This window comes from Spermophilus citellus, assembly GCF_964194105.1.
Source record: "Spermophilus citellus genome assembly, chromosome: 10".
NCBI lineage: Eukaryota > Metazoa > Chordata > Mammalia > Rodentia > Sciuridae > Spermophilus > Spermophilus citellus.
Window position 1 is genome coordinate 64708216 of NC_138197.1, and position 20623 is coordinate 64728838.

The 20623-nt window shown below is 33.8% G+C and overlaps 1 protein-coding gene across 2 annotated transcripts in view; it reads right to left on the reverse strand.

Annotated features, from left to right (window-relative positions):
* NELL2 (neural EGFL like 2) overlaps nucleotides 1-20623 on the reverse strand; it is a gene marked incomplete at its 5' end in the record, with an annotated part of 362215 nt that overhangs the window by 8905 nt on the left and 332687 nt on the right. For both annotated transcript variants that reach the window (XM_081311609.1, XM_081311610.1), the window contains 2 exons: nucleotides 796-989; nucleotides 9149-9289. In XM_081311609.1, the coding sequence (XP_081167735.1) occupies nucleotides 796-989; nucleotides 9149-9289 (335 nt within the window). The remainder of the gene's footprint in view (nucleotides 1-795; nucleotides 990-9148; nucleotides 9290-20623) is intronic.

Consider the following 20623-nt stretch of genomic DNA (forward strand, 5'->3'; position numbering starts at 1 on the left):
TATATACATATAAATGAGTGTACAGATGTATAAATATTCACATATTTGTGTATTAGTATAGTAATTTGAATACTATCTAAATTTTGTTTTGTGAGAAGACAAGTATTTGATAACTAGGTTTCACATATTGCTAAATATCTGCAATATTTTAAACCTTATGGTTTTGTACACACTATTATCAATTTCCTTCATGCTTACCGAGTCTCTAGTACATAGTATTATTCATTTAACTATAATTTAAGTCTCTATTATAAACTGGTACATATAACAAAATACCTTTCTAAAATTGAAATATAGTCCAAATCGATATTTTTCACCCTTGGGTCATAGCTTGTCTATTCTGGTTTCATTTATGTATTCACTCAAACATGATATTTTGACTATGGAAAAATGAACATAGTTAGTAATAAAATCTTATAATTATGTGAAGATAAACACATTGCAGTAGTATGACACAATGGACTTTTGTTCAGCAATATAATGGAAGAGATATATGTAACAACTGAACCAATCTCAAAGAACGCAATGTTGAAATAAAGAAGTCAGACAGAAAGTGAATGTACCTTGTGGTTCCATTTATAGGAGGCTCTAGAAAGTATTAATTTTATCTATAAGAAATAGAAGGTGAGTTTGCCTTTGTGTGTACAGGATTAACCAGGAAGGGATACAGGCAACATCTGGGTTACTTGAAATGTTCAATAATATTAATTGTGATGGTGGTTAAATGGATGTATTCATTTATTAAGACTCATTGAACTGTACAATTAAAATAAATGCAGATTTATTTATACTAACCTGACATGAACATACAGAGCACCGGTCATTTTCCAACACCCAAATTTGACCATTGTGTTTGACTTTTCCATCATGGATGCAGTCCCCAGTGCAATTCTTTCCATGAGGACACCGGCAATCATATCCACCATCCAAGTTGAAGCAAATGGTATCATTGGCACAGCTGTGCCTTCCAGTCCCACATTCATCTATATCTATAGCCAAGAAGAAGCAGCATGCAGTATGCTTAGAATATGCTGTTTCAAATCATTTCAATCAGGCAAGTTGCCTCCTGACATAAAGCATTTAACTGTAAATTAATTTTCACTTTACTGGTATGCATCTCCTATTAAATGCTGTCTAAAGCATTGTGAATGACCTGGGGATTTCCCAGGAAAATATTATCAACATTTGATTTTAAAAACCAGATAATATTGGCTAAAATTTCAAATTTTTATCTCTGTAAACACCATTAGGCTTTATGAAACATTAATATTTTTGAAAGTAAGAATATAACTCAATGTATCATACAAAACAGCATGGTAGCAGAAATTCTAAAAGGGATATCATCCCCAATGTTAAGCTGGTACTCATAGACATCCCTTCTTAGTTGTAGAGAAATGTCATAGGACCCCTGAGGCATTTTATTCAATTTCAAATTCTATTTTCACAGCTATACCACCCTAATGTAAGCTCCTTCCAGTGTTTTGCCCAAGTGTTCTTTCTTTATAGACCAGGTATTCTGACACTGTCTTTAGATCCTCTACTCACCCATGAAAGGCAAACGACCATCAGCGATTACAATCTCCTTCAAAAGAATCCACTCTGTCTTAACTTTCCATCTCATATTACCACTTTATCCCCTGACTAACTCAACTGCCCATTCTTCACCTAACCTCACCTGCTTCATGGCAATCACAGGCTAGAGCATTTTCATACAGATGAAAAGCAAACATGTCTCGACCCACAGATCAGGACTATAAGAGGAGATGTGATTCATATTATTTACCCCACAATTTAAAGGTCACAAGCCAAAATATATTTCAGAGAGATTTTATGAGTGGCAGTAAGCAGTGATTTCCCATTTCATCAGTTTCCTCTAAGTAAAGGTCAAGAGAGAAAGAATTAAATCATGGTAGGGAAAGCAGGTTAGAAGATGAAATGTACAGATTTAACTAGGGGAACCAAACACTGATTTTCCATGGAGATTTTAAAGATGGAATTTAGTAAATATTTTTCTTAAATGATTTGATTTCAACATTAATTGAATAATTAATCAAAATTATATCTTGACCACATTTAAATTCTTAAATATTAGAGTTCTGTTATAAATTTGTTCCTGAAAATAAGCCATGGGATATATTTTCTCTGTATTTACCTTGATTTATATTAGTTCCCATTTCAACAAGACCAACAAATTAGAACAAAGGATGGAACTGTTGCTATTAATACAGTGAGAATAGTGCTGTTTATGACTATAGACAACAAACAAAAAGAGAACTGTTAGCCAGCATGTAGACATACTTTTAAAAAATTAATTATAATATATATATTTTTCAGATCCAAAGAAATATCTCTTTGTAATGAAAATGAAATTTTATAAATTAGCTCTGTATTTGGTCTACTCAGAATGATGTGGTATATTTGATGACTTGATCTTTGTCTCCATTTGATACTCATAGAGTTAGAAGTTATAGTAAGCAGAAAAAAATATTAACCATAATAATTTGACCTCTTTGACCACAAGCTCTACAGATACATGTTAATGCATAACCTTTTAAATACCCACTATAAAAATGTTATCCCACTAATGGTAATGGCTGAATTTTTGCAATCATTTCATTTTCTTGATGTTTAAAATACAAGCTGTGAGACAAAGTAATGCAGTGTTTTTTCCCTCTGAAAAGGCACTAAGAGACCTTGAGTTTTCTGCAAAAGACAAAGAAGAGATGTCCAGGCACACAAAGAATGTGTGTTCTTAAGCACATTTATGATAAAAAATAGAGTAAAATGTTGCTCAGAAGGGTTGGCCTGTGTTTTCATATCTGGAAAAATGTATAGGCAGAAGTACCATAATGAGCTATTTTCTGACCTCCTGCTCTCCAACAGGATTTGTATTAGTTTACACTCATTTTTTTTTACACTTGTTATCTAAACTGGGTTTCACAAGGCAGAAAATTTCCTAAATTGATAAGTGATATTTAATATTGGAGTTTTCACATCTAAATGGCTTTTACTTTTGAAAACCTATAATGATATGTGAAAATTACAATTTTATAAATATTGATAATTTATTTAGTGAGTGACTACTGAAGAAATAATGTTGCTAAATCCATTGGTTAAGTCTCAGTTTTTCTCTAGCTTGATTTAGCAGCAGCATTTGGCACAGCTTACTTCTTCTCCTTGATAATTTCTTCTTATTTGTTTCTTAATACATTGATGGCATCTTCTGGATCTTTCTTCTATCTATATATTCCCTAGGTTTGGCAATTATACTATAAATAAGATTTATCCATTGAAAAGAGAAGATAAAGAGTGATTTAGTGTGTTTTGAGTCTGTTTGAAGGCCTAAAGTTTTGAGCTATCAAGATGAGTTTGAGAAACAGAAATACTGGTGAAATAAATGTCCACTGAGAGAGCAGAGTAGGCAGCAGGCAGCCATATAGGTGAAGTGGCACTCAGGCCCTGATAAAGGTCATATTAAGAAATTTTAACTTTATTATAAAGGCAGTAAAATGTTAATTTAGAGAAATGAAAAAACAGATTTTCATTTTAGAAAGAGTCCTTAGACTTCTTTTTGGAAAAGGATTAGAATTTGAAGCTAGAAGATCAGTGAGTAGGCTGTTTCAGTAGTCCAGGCAAGAGATGATCATACAACAAAAGCAGATTCACATAGTGGTTGCTGCCTACTGGATTCTGGGTATTTTTCATATAATGACTCATTTAATTGTCACAACAACACTTGAAGGTACAAAGGATTCCTAATTCTGTAAATTAGGAAAATGAGTCATAGAAATATTGCATAACTTTCCCAATAGCACAGTCAGTAAGATAGGAGCCAAGTTTGTATTGTTAAACAAACTGCTGTACTGAGTGTCAACTGTGGCAATGCATAGAAAGAGACTATGCAGAAAGAATCAGTGTCATTAAGTGATTTGTTGAATTGGAATATTAAAATGACAGAAGGATCAGGATGATATGTAGATTTCCACCTTGGAAATTTTGATTGATCATATACATAGAAGAGGGAGACCTTGCTGGGGAGGGTGGGGGGGCAGGGCAAGCAGTCATGTTCCCAGTTTAGGACACCTTGAACACATTGAAATGCATTTTCCTTTAGGCCTCCAAGTGGAATTGTCCAATAAGTAGTTGGCTATATAGGTCTGGAGCTCAAAAAAATAGGACCAGATCAAAATATAATTTTGGTCAGATATGTTTTCATCATTCTTCTCTCAAAAATAGTTCTTCAGAGTCAAGCTCAAACTTCATATAAGGCACTTAGACTTAAGTCTTCTGCTTGTCTCCTTTTTCTGCAACTCAAATTGCCAATAATATCATCATGCTCAATAAACTCCTAAAACCAATGCTAGGTACCCTGAGAAAGCTTCCTTGATGCCAAAGAGGAAACAATTGCTCTGTTTCCAATACTTTTTTATTCAAAATCAAATAAGTTTCTCATTTATTAAGAAACTCAAAATATTCTATCTTGCATGACAGTTATTATTGTACTTATTTTATCTTTTCTACAAGCCCAAAACAGTGACCGTTTCTATTTAATATTTGTATATAGCAGATGACTGGAAAAGTACCTCAATGTGTCTGTACACATATATTCAGTAACTGCTTGTTTCGTTAAATTGGACTCATTTCATTTGTGTTCCTTTTTCTTGGTTGGGTTAAAAAAATTGCATTATTTGTCTCAAAATATTTAAAAGAGAAAGTATCCTGTAAACATTTTTTGGCATCACAAATTTGAAGAACTTTATCAAAGATCATCCAGAAGTTAAAGAAAGAAAGGAAAATGTGGATGTGAAAATAAAATAAAACATATTTGTAGGGGAAAAAATACAGAGTTGTGTCCCATAGTGAAGCTGGAGTTATGGTAACTGACAAGCAAAAAATTTCATGCAAAGTATAAATGATGATATAGATTAGAAAAACAGCATCCTGGCATCTTGAGGATTAAGCACCTAAATCTCTAAGATAAGTGGATGAGCAAAACTGCATACAATTTGTATGTATGCAGCTTATAAACATGTATGTGGCAAAGCACACAACTGTAGCCAAAAATGTACTGAAACAGTACAGCTATTTACTCATATCTTCAAGTACAAATGCTATGCATCAGAGTAATTATAAGTCCACTGCTGTGGCTTTGTCCACTTTGAAATGCTTTTTTTTAAAGGAACAGAAAAATGGCACCTTCCTAGATATAATCATATTCTTAAAGCTTAATATTACAAATATACAAATCATTAAAATTATAGTAAACGTCTTTTAGTCTTTTATTTTAATATAATGTAGGTAGTTTCTTTGAAAAGACTCTTTCATAGCATGTTGTCTTCTGACAAAGTAGTAGATTTCTGATAATTTTAATAAACTCTATTGGTATATAATAAAGAATCATCTTCCAGAATAGTAGTTTTAAAAAAATAAAAATTTCCGTTTGTGGAATTTCCTTGAAAAGACATTTCTGTATAGGTATTTTACAGAATCCTTTACTGTCTTACATTTATCATGTGTTTTAATGTTTAGTTTGTCTTTGTTACTTTATGGACTGAATACTTGGAGTACACTAATTATGTTTTATCCCGAATATTACTATTTATCCACTTTAAATATAGTATAGGTACATCCAGTATATTTCATACTCATATATAATTCTGACATAGGTTATATGCCTAACATACTCCCAATTAAAAGATTATCTAACTTCCACCTCCACTGTTATCATTACATAAATAAACTTATCATCTACCATGTGCTAGGCACTGTTCTAAGAATTGGAAATATGGTAACTGACAAGCAAAAAAGATCAATGACCCCTGAAGCTCACAATCTAAAGTGGATAATACACAAGCAAACAAATATATACTATAATTGTAGAAGAATTTATCATTTATCATCACCTTCACAAAGAAAGGTGAAGGAGGGTAACAGAATAGTGTCCGAAGTCAGAGGCCATTTCAAACTGAAAGTCTAAGAGAAGCTTATTTGAGAGAAGATGTAAATTAAATGAAAGAAGTATAATGCAAAATTGGGGGAAAGGATACTCCATACAAAAAGAACAGCCCATGAAAAGGAATTTGTTTGGTATGTTGAAGAAATGGTCAGAAGGTCAAGTATATATATCATGTAGGCTCTTAAAATCATGGTCAAGGTTTGGGGTTTCCTCTAAGAGATGGAAAGTTTCCAGGAAGGTGAAGAAAGGAGTAACATGCTCTGACTTCAATTTTAGAAGGATCATTTTGAAAAAACTTTTTAAGAACACTGAAGTGGAAGTAGGGATACTAGTAGGAATAGTGGTCCAGACAAAAGAGAATGGTGCCTTTCATGAAGGTTGTAAGGGTAGAGGTGATAAGCAGTGGTCAGATTGGGAATACATTGTGAAAGATGAAATAGTGAAGTTAGTTTACTTATTAGATGTGAGATATGAGGAAAATAATATTGCTCAGATATTGATCTGAGCGATCTGAGCAACTATATTTATGGACCTGTAAAATTTACACAGTGAATCAAGAGTTATATTTTAGTTCTATTAGTCTGAGTTGCCCATTAGAAATTCAAGTTGAGATACCTCATAGACCACTAGATATACAAATCAGCAGCTAGGGAAGAGATTTGAATAAGCATATGTTGATTACCTCTTAAGCTATGACTGAATGATGCAGAGATTGATAATGTGTAGAGAAAATGGACAAGTCCCGAGCCCTGGGGCACTTGAAAATGTTGTCCTTTGCAGAATAAAAGAAGATTCCTGTGGGGTGAGAAAAAGCTAGAAGAGAGTGTTGTTCCCCAACCCAATGGAAGAAAGTTATGTTTTGAGAGAAAGGAATGATCAATTGGGTCAATACCATAGGCACATGATTGATTTGGGGAATAGATTTCCCCATTGCCCCTTCAATTAAGGAAAGAGACAGTATCTGACCAGTGAATTTGGTAAGAAATTGTTTGTAATCTTGAAAGGAAAGCAATAACTATAGCAGTGGAACTAAAGTCTCACTGGACAAGAAGAAAGAGATAACAAGCTTGAAAACTCCGTTTCAAAGAGTTCTATTCTAAAGAGAGCACAAAATGGGGGTTATGTTTGGAGATTTAGGTGATTCCAGGGAAGTTACTCTTTTTTTGCTTTGTTTGTATGCTAATGAGAATATAATGCCATGGGAAAGGATGATATAATTAAAATGGAGGAGGAAATAAATATATGAAAGGCAGAATGCCCAAGTAGGTGAGGAAGGATGAGATGCAAGGTACAATGATGGGTTTGATTTCTGACAGGAGAATCCTACTTCATCCAATAAAACAGGAGGGAGGGGCAGCAGCATTTGCAGACAAAGGAGAGCAAACTAATACGGATCATGGAAAAGAGAAGTAAGTTCCCTTTGACTACTTTTGATTTCCCTGTTAAAAAGGGCAGTGATAGAGAATGAAGAGAAAGGAAGCAGTGTCCAAAGTCTGAGGAAATGGAAGAAGGTATGAAGTGGTTGGATCATAGTTAGAGGGAAAAGTAACTAGGAAATGAAGTAGGAATGCTGGACACTGCTGTCAGCCCTTATGGTAGACAGCTTCTAAGACAGCCCCCCATGATCCTTATCACTTAGAATTCATGCATTCAAGGGAAATCCCTTCCCTTGAATGTGTGCTGGATGTACTGATTTGCTTCTAACAAATCAAATATGAAAGAAGTGGCCTCAAGTATAATATTGGTTAAAAAAAGACTGTACCTTCTATCTTGGTCATTTGCTCTCTCTTGCATTACTTACTATAGGAACTAAGACTAGCTCCCATGTCTTAAGGCAGCCCTTCAGAGACACTCATATGTTAAAGTACCAAGGCCTACCCATAGTCACATGAGTGATTTTGGAAATAGATCTCCCCATTGCCCCTTCAGATAAGCCTCAAAATAAGACCAGTCCTGACCTTGACTGCAATCTCATAAGAGACCTTTTACCAGAGACACCTAGCTAAACTGTACAAACTTCTCTCACTACAGAAAAGATAAGGTACTATTTTTTTGTTTTCAGCTTCTGAGCTTTTAGGGTAATTTGTTATGCATTAATAGATAACTAATACAGCCCACTTCAGATTGTGGTCATATATTTAAAAGATAGTGAGTGTTACTACAAATTTAAAGCATAGAAGTCAAAAGATATATATATATATATTTTCACATCCAGATGCACAGAAAAGAAAATTAAACCCAGGTTATCCCTAGAGGATAAGTGAAAAGGATGGGTGGGGGCACTGAGATAAAATAAGGATGCATTTTCAGCTTTAATCTATATACTTCTGTATGATTTACATTATTTATACTAAGTTATATTCATTCTTTCTATGCATGACTTTTAAAAAGTCAATCTTAATACAACTCTATAGAGTATATGCAAAGCACTTATTAGGGAAGACCAAAAATGACTGATCTGTTTCTGAACTGCAATCTGTGGTTCTTGATATTGTCTACAGAGCTGGAAATACTCACCCTGGGACATTCACAAGTGCAAGGTAAAGCCCTCAGGCCACAGCTAAGTGATGATTTGAAAATGTCAGGTTTTAGCTTCAGGTATGGCAACAACATTCCCATTCTTTGTGAAAATCCCGATGAACCCTCTGTTCAGGGTCTAGAGCTCCTTCTGCTGCAATTGGCAAAGCATATTGGAAGCCTTGGCATCCATCATCCCAGTCTGTTTTACTTCCTTTGTGTGAAAACCCTTTCAGGCTCAAGGATTAAAGACTTCTTAACATTTAGGTACTAAGTACCTTTAAATTAGATTCTCAAAGGCTTTCATTGACTGTGTCATCTTAAACCCATTATTCTCTCAGGCTGCTGCTCTATGAAGGTGTAGATACAAATGGAGAAAACAGTGAGTTTTGTTTTGTTTCCCATTCCTCTGCCAAGAATTCTGAAGGTAAACTCTTATTATGGTACTAGCTGTTTCCCTGGTAATTATTCACTGGACTCTGCTTGTTTTGCTCTGCTTGTTTTGCCTGGTTTCTAAATATGATGCCCCTTAATAAAGGACATGAAAGAGCAGAGTTGTTTTTCCACTCACTGAAAATAATTCAAAATTAATTATAAATAATTGAATATAATCTGATTGAATTTCGACTCTAACTAGATTGAAAACTTCTTGGAAACAAGGATACTTGTACTGACCTTCACACGATTCCCCACTGGGTGAAAACATTCCATTGTCATGATAGCCATCTCTGCACTCACAGTGGTACCATCCAGGCAGGTTAATGCAGTTAGCACGACTGTCACACTGAACAAAGCCATCAGAGCATTCATCAATATCTGTTTGACAAAAGAAAACAAAAGTGGGATTTCATGCAATTGTTTTTTTTTCTATTAGAGAAACTAGAATATTCTGCTACAAGGCTACTATAATTTTTAATGCAAGTAAATCCTTGAAATAGACAATATAAAAATCAATAAGGTTTCTTGGTTGTTAAAAGCTGTGCAGAAACAATGTAGTGGCATTAGTAATAGGCGAAACATCTAGAAGGTTACTCTGATTTGCAAAAGTCATCAACTATAAAAATTGAAAACCATTTGTGATGGTTATCAGAGCTTCTCACCAAATATTTCCAATATTCTGGGCATATTCCAGAATTGCAGTTTGCAGTTTTTTCAGGTTAGGTATGGACATGTGACTTCCTTAAGCCAATTAGGGGAGGATATGTGTGACTTCTAGGCAGAGACTTTAAAATTGTGTATATGATTCACATGAATCCTTCCTCATCAGATGGAATGATTAGTGATTTGCAGAAGGTATAAATACCAACCTGAGGGAGGATTACATGGGTCACATTCCATAGCTACCTGGAACTGACTATAGTATGAGCAAAAAAAAATCAACTTCCGTTGCTTTAAGTCACTGAGTTTTTAGGGTCTTTTATTACTATCAGAATAATCTATCCCAACTTAATACAGAAGGTTCTTTCAATATATATTGCGACAGCACTCATAAATCAATGTATTTTGAAGAATACATATCATTTCCATCACTTTTTACTATGTGTTACACATATTATGCCAATTAACGCTCAAGAAAATCTTGCCATGGAGACAGCATATTGAACATATAAAAAAATGAAGCTAAAGAAAATTATGTAATTTTGAGTTCACTGGCTTGACTTGAGACTCTGAATGACTGTGGATGCCAAAAATATCCACATGTACCACTCCCATTTGACAGTTCCATGCTATGACAGAAGGTTTCATCTGCCAAGACAGAATGGCCTTTCTTTCTTTTCTTTTTATGGCCTTTCTTATATGCTCCTTCCTGCACCACTTTCCCCACTGCAGTAACCAGGCAAGATGATGTGCCCCATATAAAAGGTAAGGCCAGCTGTAGAGTCCTTTAGAGTCCTTTTCCCTCAGATAGTCCCTTCTATTTGGCAGAATCTACTCCTTTGCATTTCTTCTAACACCATATTCATTGAAGCACATATTTCTTTTGCTTTTCTTTTAATATTTCTTCTTTTCTGACACTCTATTTTGAAAGAGATAAGTTAATGAATATACAGGGAAATAAGCAAAATAAGCCAATACTCACTTCTTAGTAGTTCCTCCAATAAAACGGCATATAAAACAGTCTCTTAGATTATAATATTGCATAATAGGCCAAAAAACCTATTATATCACTATAACATTTTAGTATTATTTATACACTATGAATGTGTTTAGATTCCTTTCCCAAGAGTCAGTTACTACTGCCAGTGTTTCCTACTGACAAAATAATTGTTAGTGGCCAAATCAGCTAACCATTGACTTCCTGACACACAGTTACTGGGGATTTCCTCCATGTACTGAGACCTCATCATTTTTTTATGAAATAGCTTATTTGTACTTCAGGGTCCTTGCTAACTGATGAACTTTTGATTATAAATAGGTTCAGAGTGCTATGCTTATTTCAGCTTTATATAGTCTTTTCTTCTAACCCAAATGATGCAGAAAATTGATTATGTCATTTCTTAAGTGCATGGACAAAAGAAAACAGGTTGATTTAAGCTTTAGAATTGAGTTTCACTAGAAGAAGGCCATGAGGGTAACGTTGATAGTCATTTTGGAAAAAAAAAATTAGTTCCCTCTTGGCCACTTGGAAATAACTATTAATAGAACAGAGTTTTCTCCACTGAAGCAACTTTCTTTTCTATATTTAGCCTTCGATTTAGACCCTTCTTTCTTCTTTAACAGAGTTAAAAATCATCTCAGTTCATATATATGTAAAGTGTTACTTCTCTACTTCTTTTCTCTCTCATTATTCCTTTTCCAATCACCAGGTCCTTTCCTATATTGTTTTAAGTCCACCTCACTTTATTTACATTATGACACCCTTCCTTGATCTACAAACATACTCTTTAAAGTTTAACAGGGTTAAGGACTGGGGTTAAAAACATATGCTGGTCATAATGTATTTTCTTATACAGTTTGAGCATTATTTCACTTTTAATTATTATCAATAGGTAGTACTTTAGGAATGAATATACAAATATGCTTCATTCAGTAATTTAGCATTCAATATTTATTGAATGCCTATTATGCATTGGAGAAAAAAATGTTGTAAACAGAAACAGTTTCAAGTTTATCAAACATTTAAATTGCATTTTAAATTAAGAAGAGAAAATTCATGAAATCTGAATTTACAATCATTTAGGACAGTATTTCCTAATATATGATATATCTGCCATTAGTGGTATGGTATGTAGGCGATGGTGGGCAAATATTTTATTTTCATGGCTACATATTTAATTTTTCTGAATTATTTCCTTTTATAGCAATGATATCTTATAGTAAAATAATGAGATTAAATTTAAATTTAAAAGTGAGCCAGGCACATGGTGGTGTATAACTGTATCCCAGCAACTAGGGACGTTGAGGCAGGAAGATTGTAAGTTTGAGGCCAGTCTTAGCAACTTGATGAAGTCCTAAGCAATTTAGTGAGACTCTGTCTCAAAAAATAAAAAATAAAAAGGACAGGGATATGGCTCAGTGGTAAAGCTCCCCTGGGTTCAATCCCCAGTACCAAAAAAAAAAAAACCCCAAAAGCCAAAACAAACAAACAAACAAAAAAGTGAAAAAAGAAAGCCAAAGAAACTATTGAACCAATATAAAATAAATACTGGTATATATGGTATAAGAATATGACAAAAAGTATACAATTATGAAATTTTGAAAATATCAATATGCAGTCTCAGGCAATTATTCACATTTCAAAGGAATTTGTTGAGCAATTTCTTATGTAGTAAAATGGTTTAATTCATCTAAAATGAGCTTCAATTTATTAAAATCATGAATGTGATGGCTCATATACTTGCTTTCATTTAGGGCAGGGAAGAAGAACTAACTACATATGTAACTACATATTATACTTTTATTGTCCTGCTAACTTTTTTTTATTTGTTTTGGGTTTTGGGGGTTGTTTTACTGTTTTATTTCAGCTTTTTATTTCAAGATACCTCTGTATTCACATTTGATTTTAAGAATAATACAAAAAGATACCATTTACATTTACTCAGTTCCCCCCAGTGGTAATATCTTGAAAAACTATAGCACAAAATTATTGCCAGGATATTGCCATTGACATATTCAAGAATCTGAACTGCCTTCTCACCACAAGGATTTCTCAGGCTGCTTTTTCATAGTAATACCCATTTCTCTACTGCCCTTAACACTCCTTCAAACCTGCCAATCACTAATATGTTCTCCATTTGTAAAATTTAAGTGCCCAAGATTGGGATATTAATGGAATCAAGCAATGTGTAACCTTTTGGGATTGCCTTTTTCCACACTCATCATAATAAAGTAAAACCAATAGTTTTTAGTAAAACCAATAGTTTTTACTATATTATTGCTAACCATTATTCTATAGCATAGATGAATCAGTTTGTTTAACCACTCATGCATTGAAGGATATCTGGGTTGTTAGTAGCATTTGACTATGATTTTCTTACAAATTCATTTATTTTTCAATTAAATAAACTTTTATGCATTTATTGTGTAAAATATGATGTTTTAAAGTATGTATACATTGGGGAATAGTTAAATCTAGCCAACTAATAAATGCATTACCTCACATAGTTATTAGTTATTAATTTTGCTATAAGAACACTTAATATTCACTCGTAACATTTTCAAGAATATCAAAGATTACCATTAACTACAATTAACTTGATGTACAACAGATCTCTTGAACTTATCCCTTCTACTTAATTAAATATGTATATGTAGTTGTGGACTAACATTTTCCCAACTCCCTCTCCATCAGATTCTGTAACTATTCTACTCTCAACTTCTTGAGACAGGCAAGAATATTTGTCTTTCTAAACCTAGCTTTTTCACTTAACAGAATATCCTCCATGTTTATCCATAATGCCATAAACAACAGGAGTTTGCCCTTCTTTGTGGCTGAATAGTCCTCCATTGGGCATATATATCATATTTCTTTTATGTATCCATCCTTTAATGGATCTTTAGGTTGATTCCCTATCATGGATACTGTGAATAGTAGCACAATAAACATGGGAGTGCATATATCTCTTCAACATATTAGGAAGAAAGGGCTTCTTCCACATCCTTGCCAATACTTGTTACCTTCTGCATTTTTTTATTACAGTCATTCTGACAGGAGTGAGATGGTATCTTATGGTTTTGGTATGCATTCCTAGATGATTAGTGATGATGAGAATTTTGATATATACTGCTAAACCGATTTGTATGTCTTCTTTGGCGAAATGTCTACCCAGGTCTTTTGCTCATTTTTTAAACCAGGTAGATTTTTGCTATTGAATTAAATTTTGAGTTCCTTACACATCATATTTCCTTATATATTAACCTCTTATCAGATGTACAGTTTGAAAATATCTCCTACCATTCGCTAGGTTGACTCTTCACTCTATTGATTGTTTTCTTTGCTTTACCAAAGCTTTTTAGTTTGATTTAACCCCATTGATCTAGTTTTGCTTCTGTTTCCCTGCATTTTTGAGGAGATAGTCAAAGATACCATCACCCGACTGATATCATGGAACTTTTCTTCTAGTGATTTCATATTTTGGGGGTCTTACCTGTAACTCTGTGACCCATTTTGAGTTTATTTTTGTATGAAATATGAGATGAGGGTCTAATTTCATTTTCTGTATATAGATATCCAATTTACCCACACCATTCATTGAAGAGATTGCCTTTTCCCATTGTGTATTTTTGGCACCTTTATTAAAAATCAGTAAATATATGGGTTTATTTATGGGTTCTTTGTTCTGTTCCCTTGATCTGTATGTCAGTTTTTATGCCAATACTATGTTGATTTGGTTACTACAGCTTTGTAACCAAATTACCTTTTGAAGACAAGTAGTGTGATGCCTCTATCTTGGCTCCTTTTCTTAAAGAAAAGGGTTTTTGTGGTTGCATTTTAGAATTATTTTTTTTCAGTTCTGTGAACAATATCATTGATAATTTGACAGGGATTGCACTGTATTTGGAGATCCCTTTGGGTAGTATCAACATTTTAATAATATTCTTCTGACCTATGAATACAGGATATCTTCATTTATTTGGGTTCAATTTCTTTCATCAAAGTTTTATAGATCTCTAAGTATATAGGACCTTAGCTCCTTGGTTAAATTTTTGCTAAGTATTTTATTTTTATAGCTATTGTAAATGGTATTGCTTTATTTATCTCTCAGTTAGTTCACAGTTATTATAAAATAATACTATTTATATTCCTAAATTGATTTTGTATCTTGCAACTTAATTAAATTCTTTCATTAGTTATAACAATTTTGGGGGGACTCTTAAGGATGTTCTATATACAAGACACATGCTTACAAAATAGAGACAGTTTAAGTTCCTTTCTGATTTGGATATGGTTTATTTCTTTCTATTGCTGAAATGCTCTGGCAAAAGATTTCTAGTGATTACTATGTTTAACAGAAGTGGCCACAGCAGATGTCCTTGTCTAGATTTTGCAGGTACTCAAATTTTCCCCATTTAGTACGATATTAATTTTGGGTTTGTCTTATGTGGCTTATTGTGTTGAGGTTCATTTCTTCAATATCTAATTTGTTCAGTTTTTATCACAAAGGTAGGTTAAATTATATCAAATGTTCTTTCTATATGTATAGAAATGATAAGAGTTTTGTCCTTCATTCTGTTAATGTGAAGTATCATGTTTATTGATCTGCTTATGTTGAATCACACTCACATCCCTTGGATAAATCACAATTGATTATAGAAAATTATTGTTTTAAAGCACTGTTTTCCAGTTTACTGCTATATTTTTGAGGATTTTTACATCTATGTTCATCAAGAATACTGACTTGTAGTTTTGCCTTTTTTATTGTATCTTTGTCTAGTTTTTGCTGTATTGGTAAAAATGTTTGGAAGTCTTTCTTCCCCTTCTATTTTTTGGAAGAGTTTGAGAAGAATTGGTATTGGGTCTTCTTTAAATATTTGCTGGAATTCATCAGTAAGTCATCAAGTCCTGGGACTTTCTTTGATGGGAGACTGTTTAGGTCAGCTGTTTTCCTGCTTCGACTAAAAGACCTGATCAGCAAAATTGTAGAGAATGTTGAGGAGACAAAGTTTATTTAGGGGCTCACGGTTTCAGAGATCTCATCCATAAGTAGTTGGCTCCATTCTTTGGGGCTTGAGGTAAGGAAAGACATCATGGTGGAAGAGTGTAACAAAGGGAATTAGCAGCTCACATAGTGATCAGGAAGCACAGAGATAGGTCTCCCTTCACCAGATACAAATATATACTCCAAGCCATGCCCTGATTCCCACCTCCTCCAGCTACACCTTGCTGCTTCAGTTACCACTCAGTTAATCTCTATTCACTGATTGGGTTAAGACTCTTACAACCCTTTGGGAGACCAACCTTGCATGTGACTGAGTCACACTCCCCAGCTGGGTGCTGAGGCGTCAGGCAGCTTTCTGCTAGCCTTTCCCCACCCTTCTTGGGTTCGAGGGATGGTGTCTCCTGCATGGGTGTGTCTTGCTACAGCCCCATAGGTAGAACTACGCTCACCTGTTCCTTTGTAATATTACCCCTTGCCCTGTTAAGGATAGAATGTTCCATGGAAGTGTCTTGTGTGTGTTTCCTTCTCTTACTTGCCCTTGGGTGTGGCCTACCTAGATGTCAGTCAACCTGCTGACAGTGGACATCATGAAGATAGACTCAGCCCCCTGAAACCTGACCCCTTGCCTCATTTGAATAGCTTCTCCTCAATAAAAGAGGTCAGTGCATGCTCTGTCTCTTTCTGCGGACCCTTAAGGTCTGAGGAGCTGTCACAGTGACCCCAAAGAAAAAGGTATTTGTCTCTTGTATGGTTATTTTGTGCAGTCCAGTTAGCCCAGTTCCCCTGGAGTGACCCCTGAGTGTTTTAGTTGCGAATGAAACCCCACAATTGGTGTCCAACATGGGGACAAAAGGTCTGAATGCTTAAGTTGCCGGGAACACTACACAACTCAATCATTTCTCCTCTGAACCTTCTTGCATTGTCTCACATGTAAGCTTTTGGGGGACACTTCACATCCAAAGCACAAGATTCCACCTCTGGCTCCCAAAAGCTTACAACCATCTCATAATGTAAAATACATTTTGTCCATTTCCAAAAGTCCCCCAGTCTCAACAGTTCTGAGATTGCTCAAAGTAGAAGTTCAAAGTCTTCTCTGAGGCTCGAGGCAATCTCGCAATGTTGAGTTCCTGAAAAATTAAAAGCAATTTACAAGTATCCAATAAATAAAGGTACACAGTAAATAATTCCATTCACAAAATTAGGGGCATAGAAAAAAGAGTTGGGACCAAAGCAAGACCAAAATCCATCTGGGCAAACAAGTCCTTTTAAGGTCTTACAAAGATCTTAAATTTTGGATTCTGTTGAAGTAGTATATAGAAAACTTTAAAATAAAGATTGTGAAAAACTATTATTTCATTACATATTCTGTCTTAGAAAGGAACTAGTTCCTTAATTCCTTAGGACAATTAGAACTCTTTCAGTATTTAGAGAAGTTAGCTAGCTATGATTTTATAATGCTGTGCTAAAGCACAGATAATCTACATCCCAAAAGATGTCTAACCATAAAATCAACTTAGATAATAAAAGTGGAAGGCATTGCTGAAGAAAGATTTTTTCTAGAAAGCAACCATGTTTTGATCTAGTAATTTTAAAAAAAGTAAAAAAAAAAAACCAAGAAAAAATGTTTAAATTTTTAAAAAGCTTATTCATATCAGTGTGTTGTTTTCTTTTTCTCCCTGTAGTTTTGCAGCACAAGACTTGGCACAGAGCAGTGGCTAAAGAAGTAACCAACCAACTAAAAATGGCTTTTGCCATCAGCATTTAAAGGGTCATTATAGAAAATGACACCTTGTTTCCTTGTAAAATTAAATGCAGTTATAGAATGGTACACACGAGTGATAAATAGTTTTGTTTTATGTATAGTAACAGTTATTTCTAATATGATTACAATAAAAAATCTTCAAGTATTCAAAGTCATCTATACCTAAAATGGGTTTTAATCAATATTTTCACCATCTCCTTTTTAAACTAAGAGAAAACTGATAAATTCTTCTTCTTAAATTGTATATACACAAAAAAGGAAATATAACTCATTTATTAAGATCAGCACACTATTTTTGGTGGCAAAATCAGATAATGTGAGTGCAGTCTTTTTACTATTTATTATTAAAATGACATAATTTCTCATAAAACAGTGCTTATTTTATTTATATCACTATACTAGGCACTGGTAGTTAAATTATATTGATAAGCAGCAGGCAATTAAATGGCCTCAAAACAATTAATCAACTCTTGATTACTCACATGTGGGCTATTTGCTTTCCAGATTATCTGCAGCACTTTTTTTAATTACAAGGTCATTTCCTTCTGTCTTTTGTTGAGCTTCTGGGGATGTGCTTATAACATTTAGGAGGTGTGAGTACTCAAGTAGTAGAATTGCCTCTGAGAATCATTACTTTAAGAGCTATGCTAGATTTGGGCATAAAATATTATCTAATATTTCATATAAGAAGACTAATTTTCTCCTAAGTTATTTTCAAAAATAAAATATGGCAACATATGTAAATAGACTTGAGAAACTATAAAATCTTCTATATTACCTGGGTGATAATACTGCATATTTAGTGAAAAAATATTTTCATTACTTTATAGATCATAATTAGGAAATTAATGACTGGTGTCAAAATGCATAAATGAAATTTCTTGATCACAATTTTTAGCCTTCACAACAACCATGTTAAGTATTCTTATTCCTATTTCATAGAAAAGGATGTGGTGACAGCAAATCCATTGCCTGAGGCCACAGGACAGAGCAGAACTCCAAGTCTAACTCCATAGTCTACCTACTGGCTATATGGTAGAAGATAACCAAACTCATAATTTCTGTTTACAGAAACAAAACTGTAAATGTCAAAATAGAAGCTAATTAAGTTATGGTTGCATATTGGTTGCACTGGGTGCTATAAACATTGATATCCCCCTTAAAGCTGAGGAATTGGTAACCTATAAGGACATTACAAGACTATAGGATAGAAGCTACAATACCTCAGATCTGCACTGCAAGAAAGGAAGACATATAGACAACATGAAAAAACAAGAGAGGAAAGTGCCCCAAACAAGATACTACAATAATAGAAACCAATGACAGTGCAGTAGATGAAATGTCAGAGAAGGAGTCCAGAATGTACATAATTAAAATGATTAGTGAATTAAAGAATGACTTAAGTGAGTAAATACAGGCAAAAATTTTTCACTCTGTTAAAGAGATAAGAGAGCTAATACTGGCAAACATTAATCACATCACCAAAGAGATAAGAGAGCAAATATAGGTGGCAAAAGATTACTTCAAGAAAGAGAGATTCTGGAAATAAAAAGTAAATAGAAATCCTTGAAACAAAGGAAACTATAAACAAAAAAAAACTTCAATAGAAAGCATCACAAACACATTAGATCACATGGAAAACAAAACCTCAGACAATAAAGACAAAATATAGAATCTTGAAAATAAAGTTGACTACACAGTGAAGATTGTAAGAAACATAAATAGAACACCCATGAATTATGGGATAACATCAAAAGACCAAATCTAAGATTTACCAGGATAGAGGAAGGCACAGAGTTTCAAACCAAAGGAATGCACAATCTCTTCAATAAAACAATATCAAAAAACTTCCCAAACACGAGGAATAAATTGGAAAATCAAATACAAGAGGCTTACAGGACACCAAATATAATAAATTACAACAGATCTATAGGAAACCCTGGAACAACATATACCAAGCTCTGAAAGAAAATGGATGCCAACCAAAAATCTTATATCCAGCAAAATTTAGCTTCAGATTTGATGATGAAATAAAAACCTTCCATGATAGAAAAAAGTTAAAAGAATTTACAGCAAGAAAGTCTGCACTATAGAACATTCTTGGCAAAATATTTATTCCATGAGGAGGAAATGAAAAGCAACAATGAACATCTGCAAAGGGAGGAACTACACTAAAGGAAAGGTCAATAAAAGGAGAAACCAAGTCAAGGTAAAAACCAAAAATAAACTAAAATGACTGGGAATATAAATCATGTCTCAGTAATAACCCTGAATGTCAATGGCCTAAACTCATCAATTAAAAGACATAGACTGGCAGATTGGATTAAAAAAATAAAGACCCAACAATATGCTGCCTTCAAGAGACTCATTTCACAGGAAAAGACACCCACAAACTGAAAGTGAAAGGCTGGGGAAAAAAATGTATCACTCACATGGACTGTGGAAATAAGCAGAGTTTCCATCCTCATATTTGAAAACTGGACTTCAAACCAAAGTTAGTGAAAAGCGATAAAGAGGGTTATTTCACACTACTTAAGGGAGTCATACATCAACAAGACATAAAAATCATAAATATCTATGCCCCAAATGATGGGCATCTATGTATATCAGACAAACCCTTCTCAACTTCAAGAATCTAATAGGCTATAACACAACAATACTGGGAAGACACAGACAACGTGAAAAAACAAGGGAGGAAAGTGCCCCAAACAAACCAAGATATTACAATAATAGAATCCATTGACAGCGCAGTAGATGAAATGTCAGAGAAGAAATAGTGGCAAAATATTCCATGAGGAAGAAATGAAAAGCAACAATGAAAATCTGCAAAGGGAGGAACTACACTAAAGGAAAGGCCAATAAAATAAATCAATAAAACAATCAATAACTTAGACTTAACAGACATATATAGAATATTCCATCCATCAACAAGCAAATACACTTTTTTCTCAGCAGCACATGGATCCATCTCCAAAATACATCATAGGTTCTGCCACAAAGCAAGTCTTAGCAAATACAAAAAAAAAAAAAAAATACTACCCTGCATTCTATATGACCCATAATGGAATGAAATTAGAAATCAATGATAAAACAAAAAGGTGGTTCTTTGAAAAAAAATAAATAAAATTGACAAACTCTTAGCTACCCTAATGAAAAGGAGAAAACTCAAATCACTAAAATTTGTGAAGAAAACGGAAATATCATGACAGACACTATTGAAATACAGAAGCTAATTAGAAACTATTTGGGAAATTTGTACTCCAATAAAGTAGAGAACCTTGAAGATAC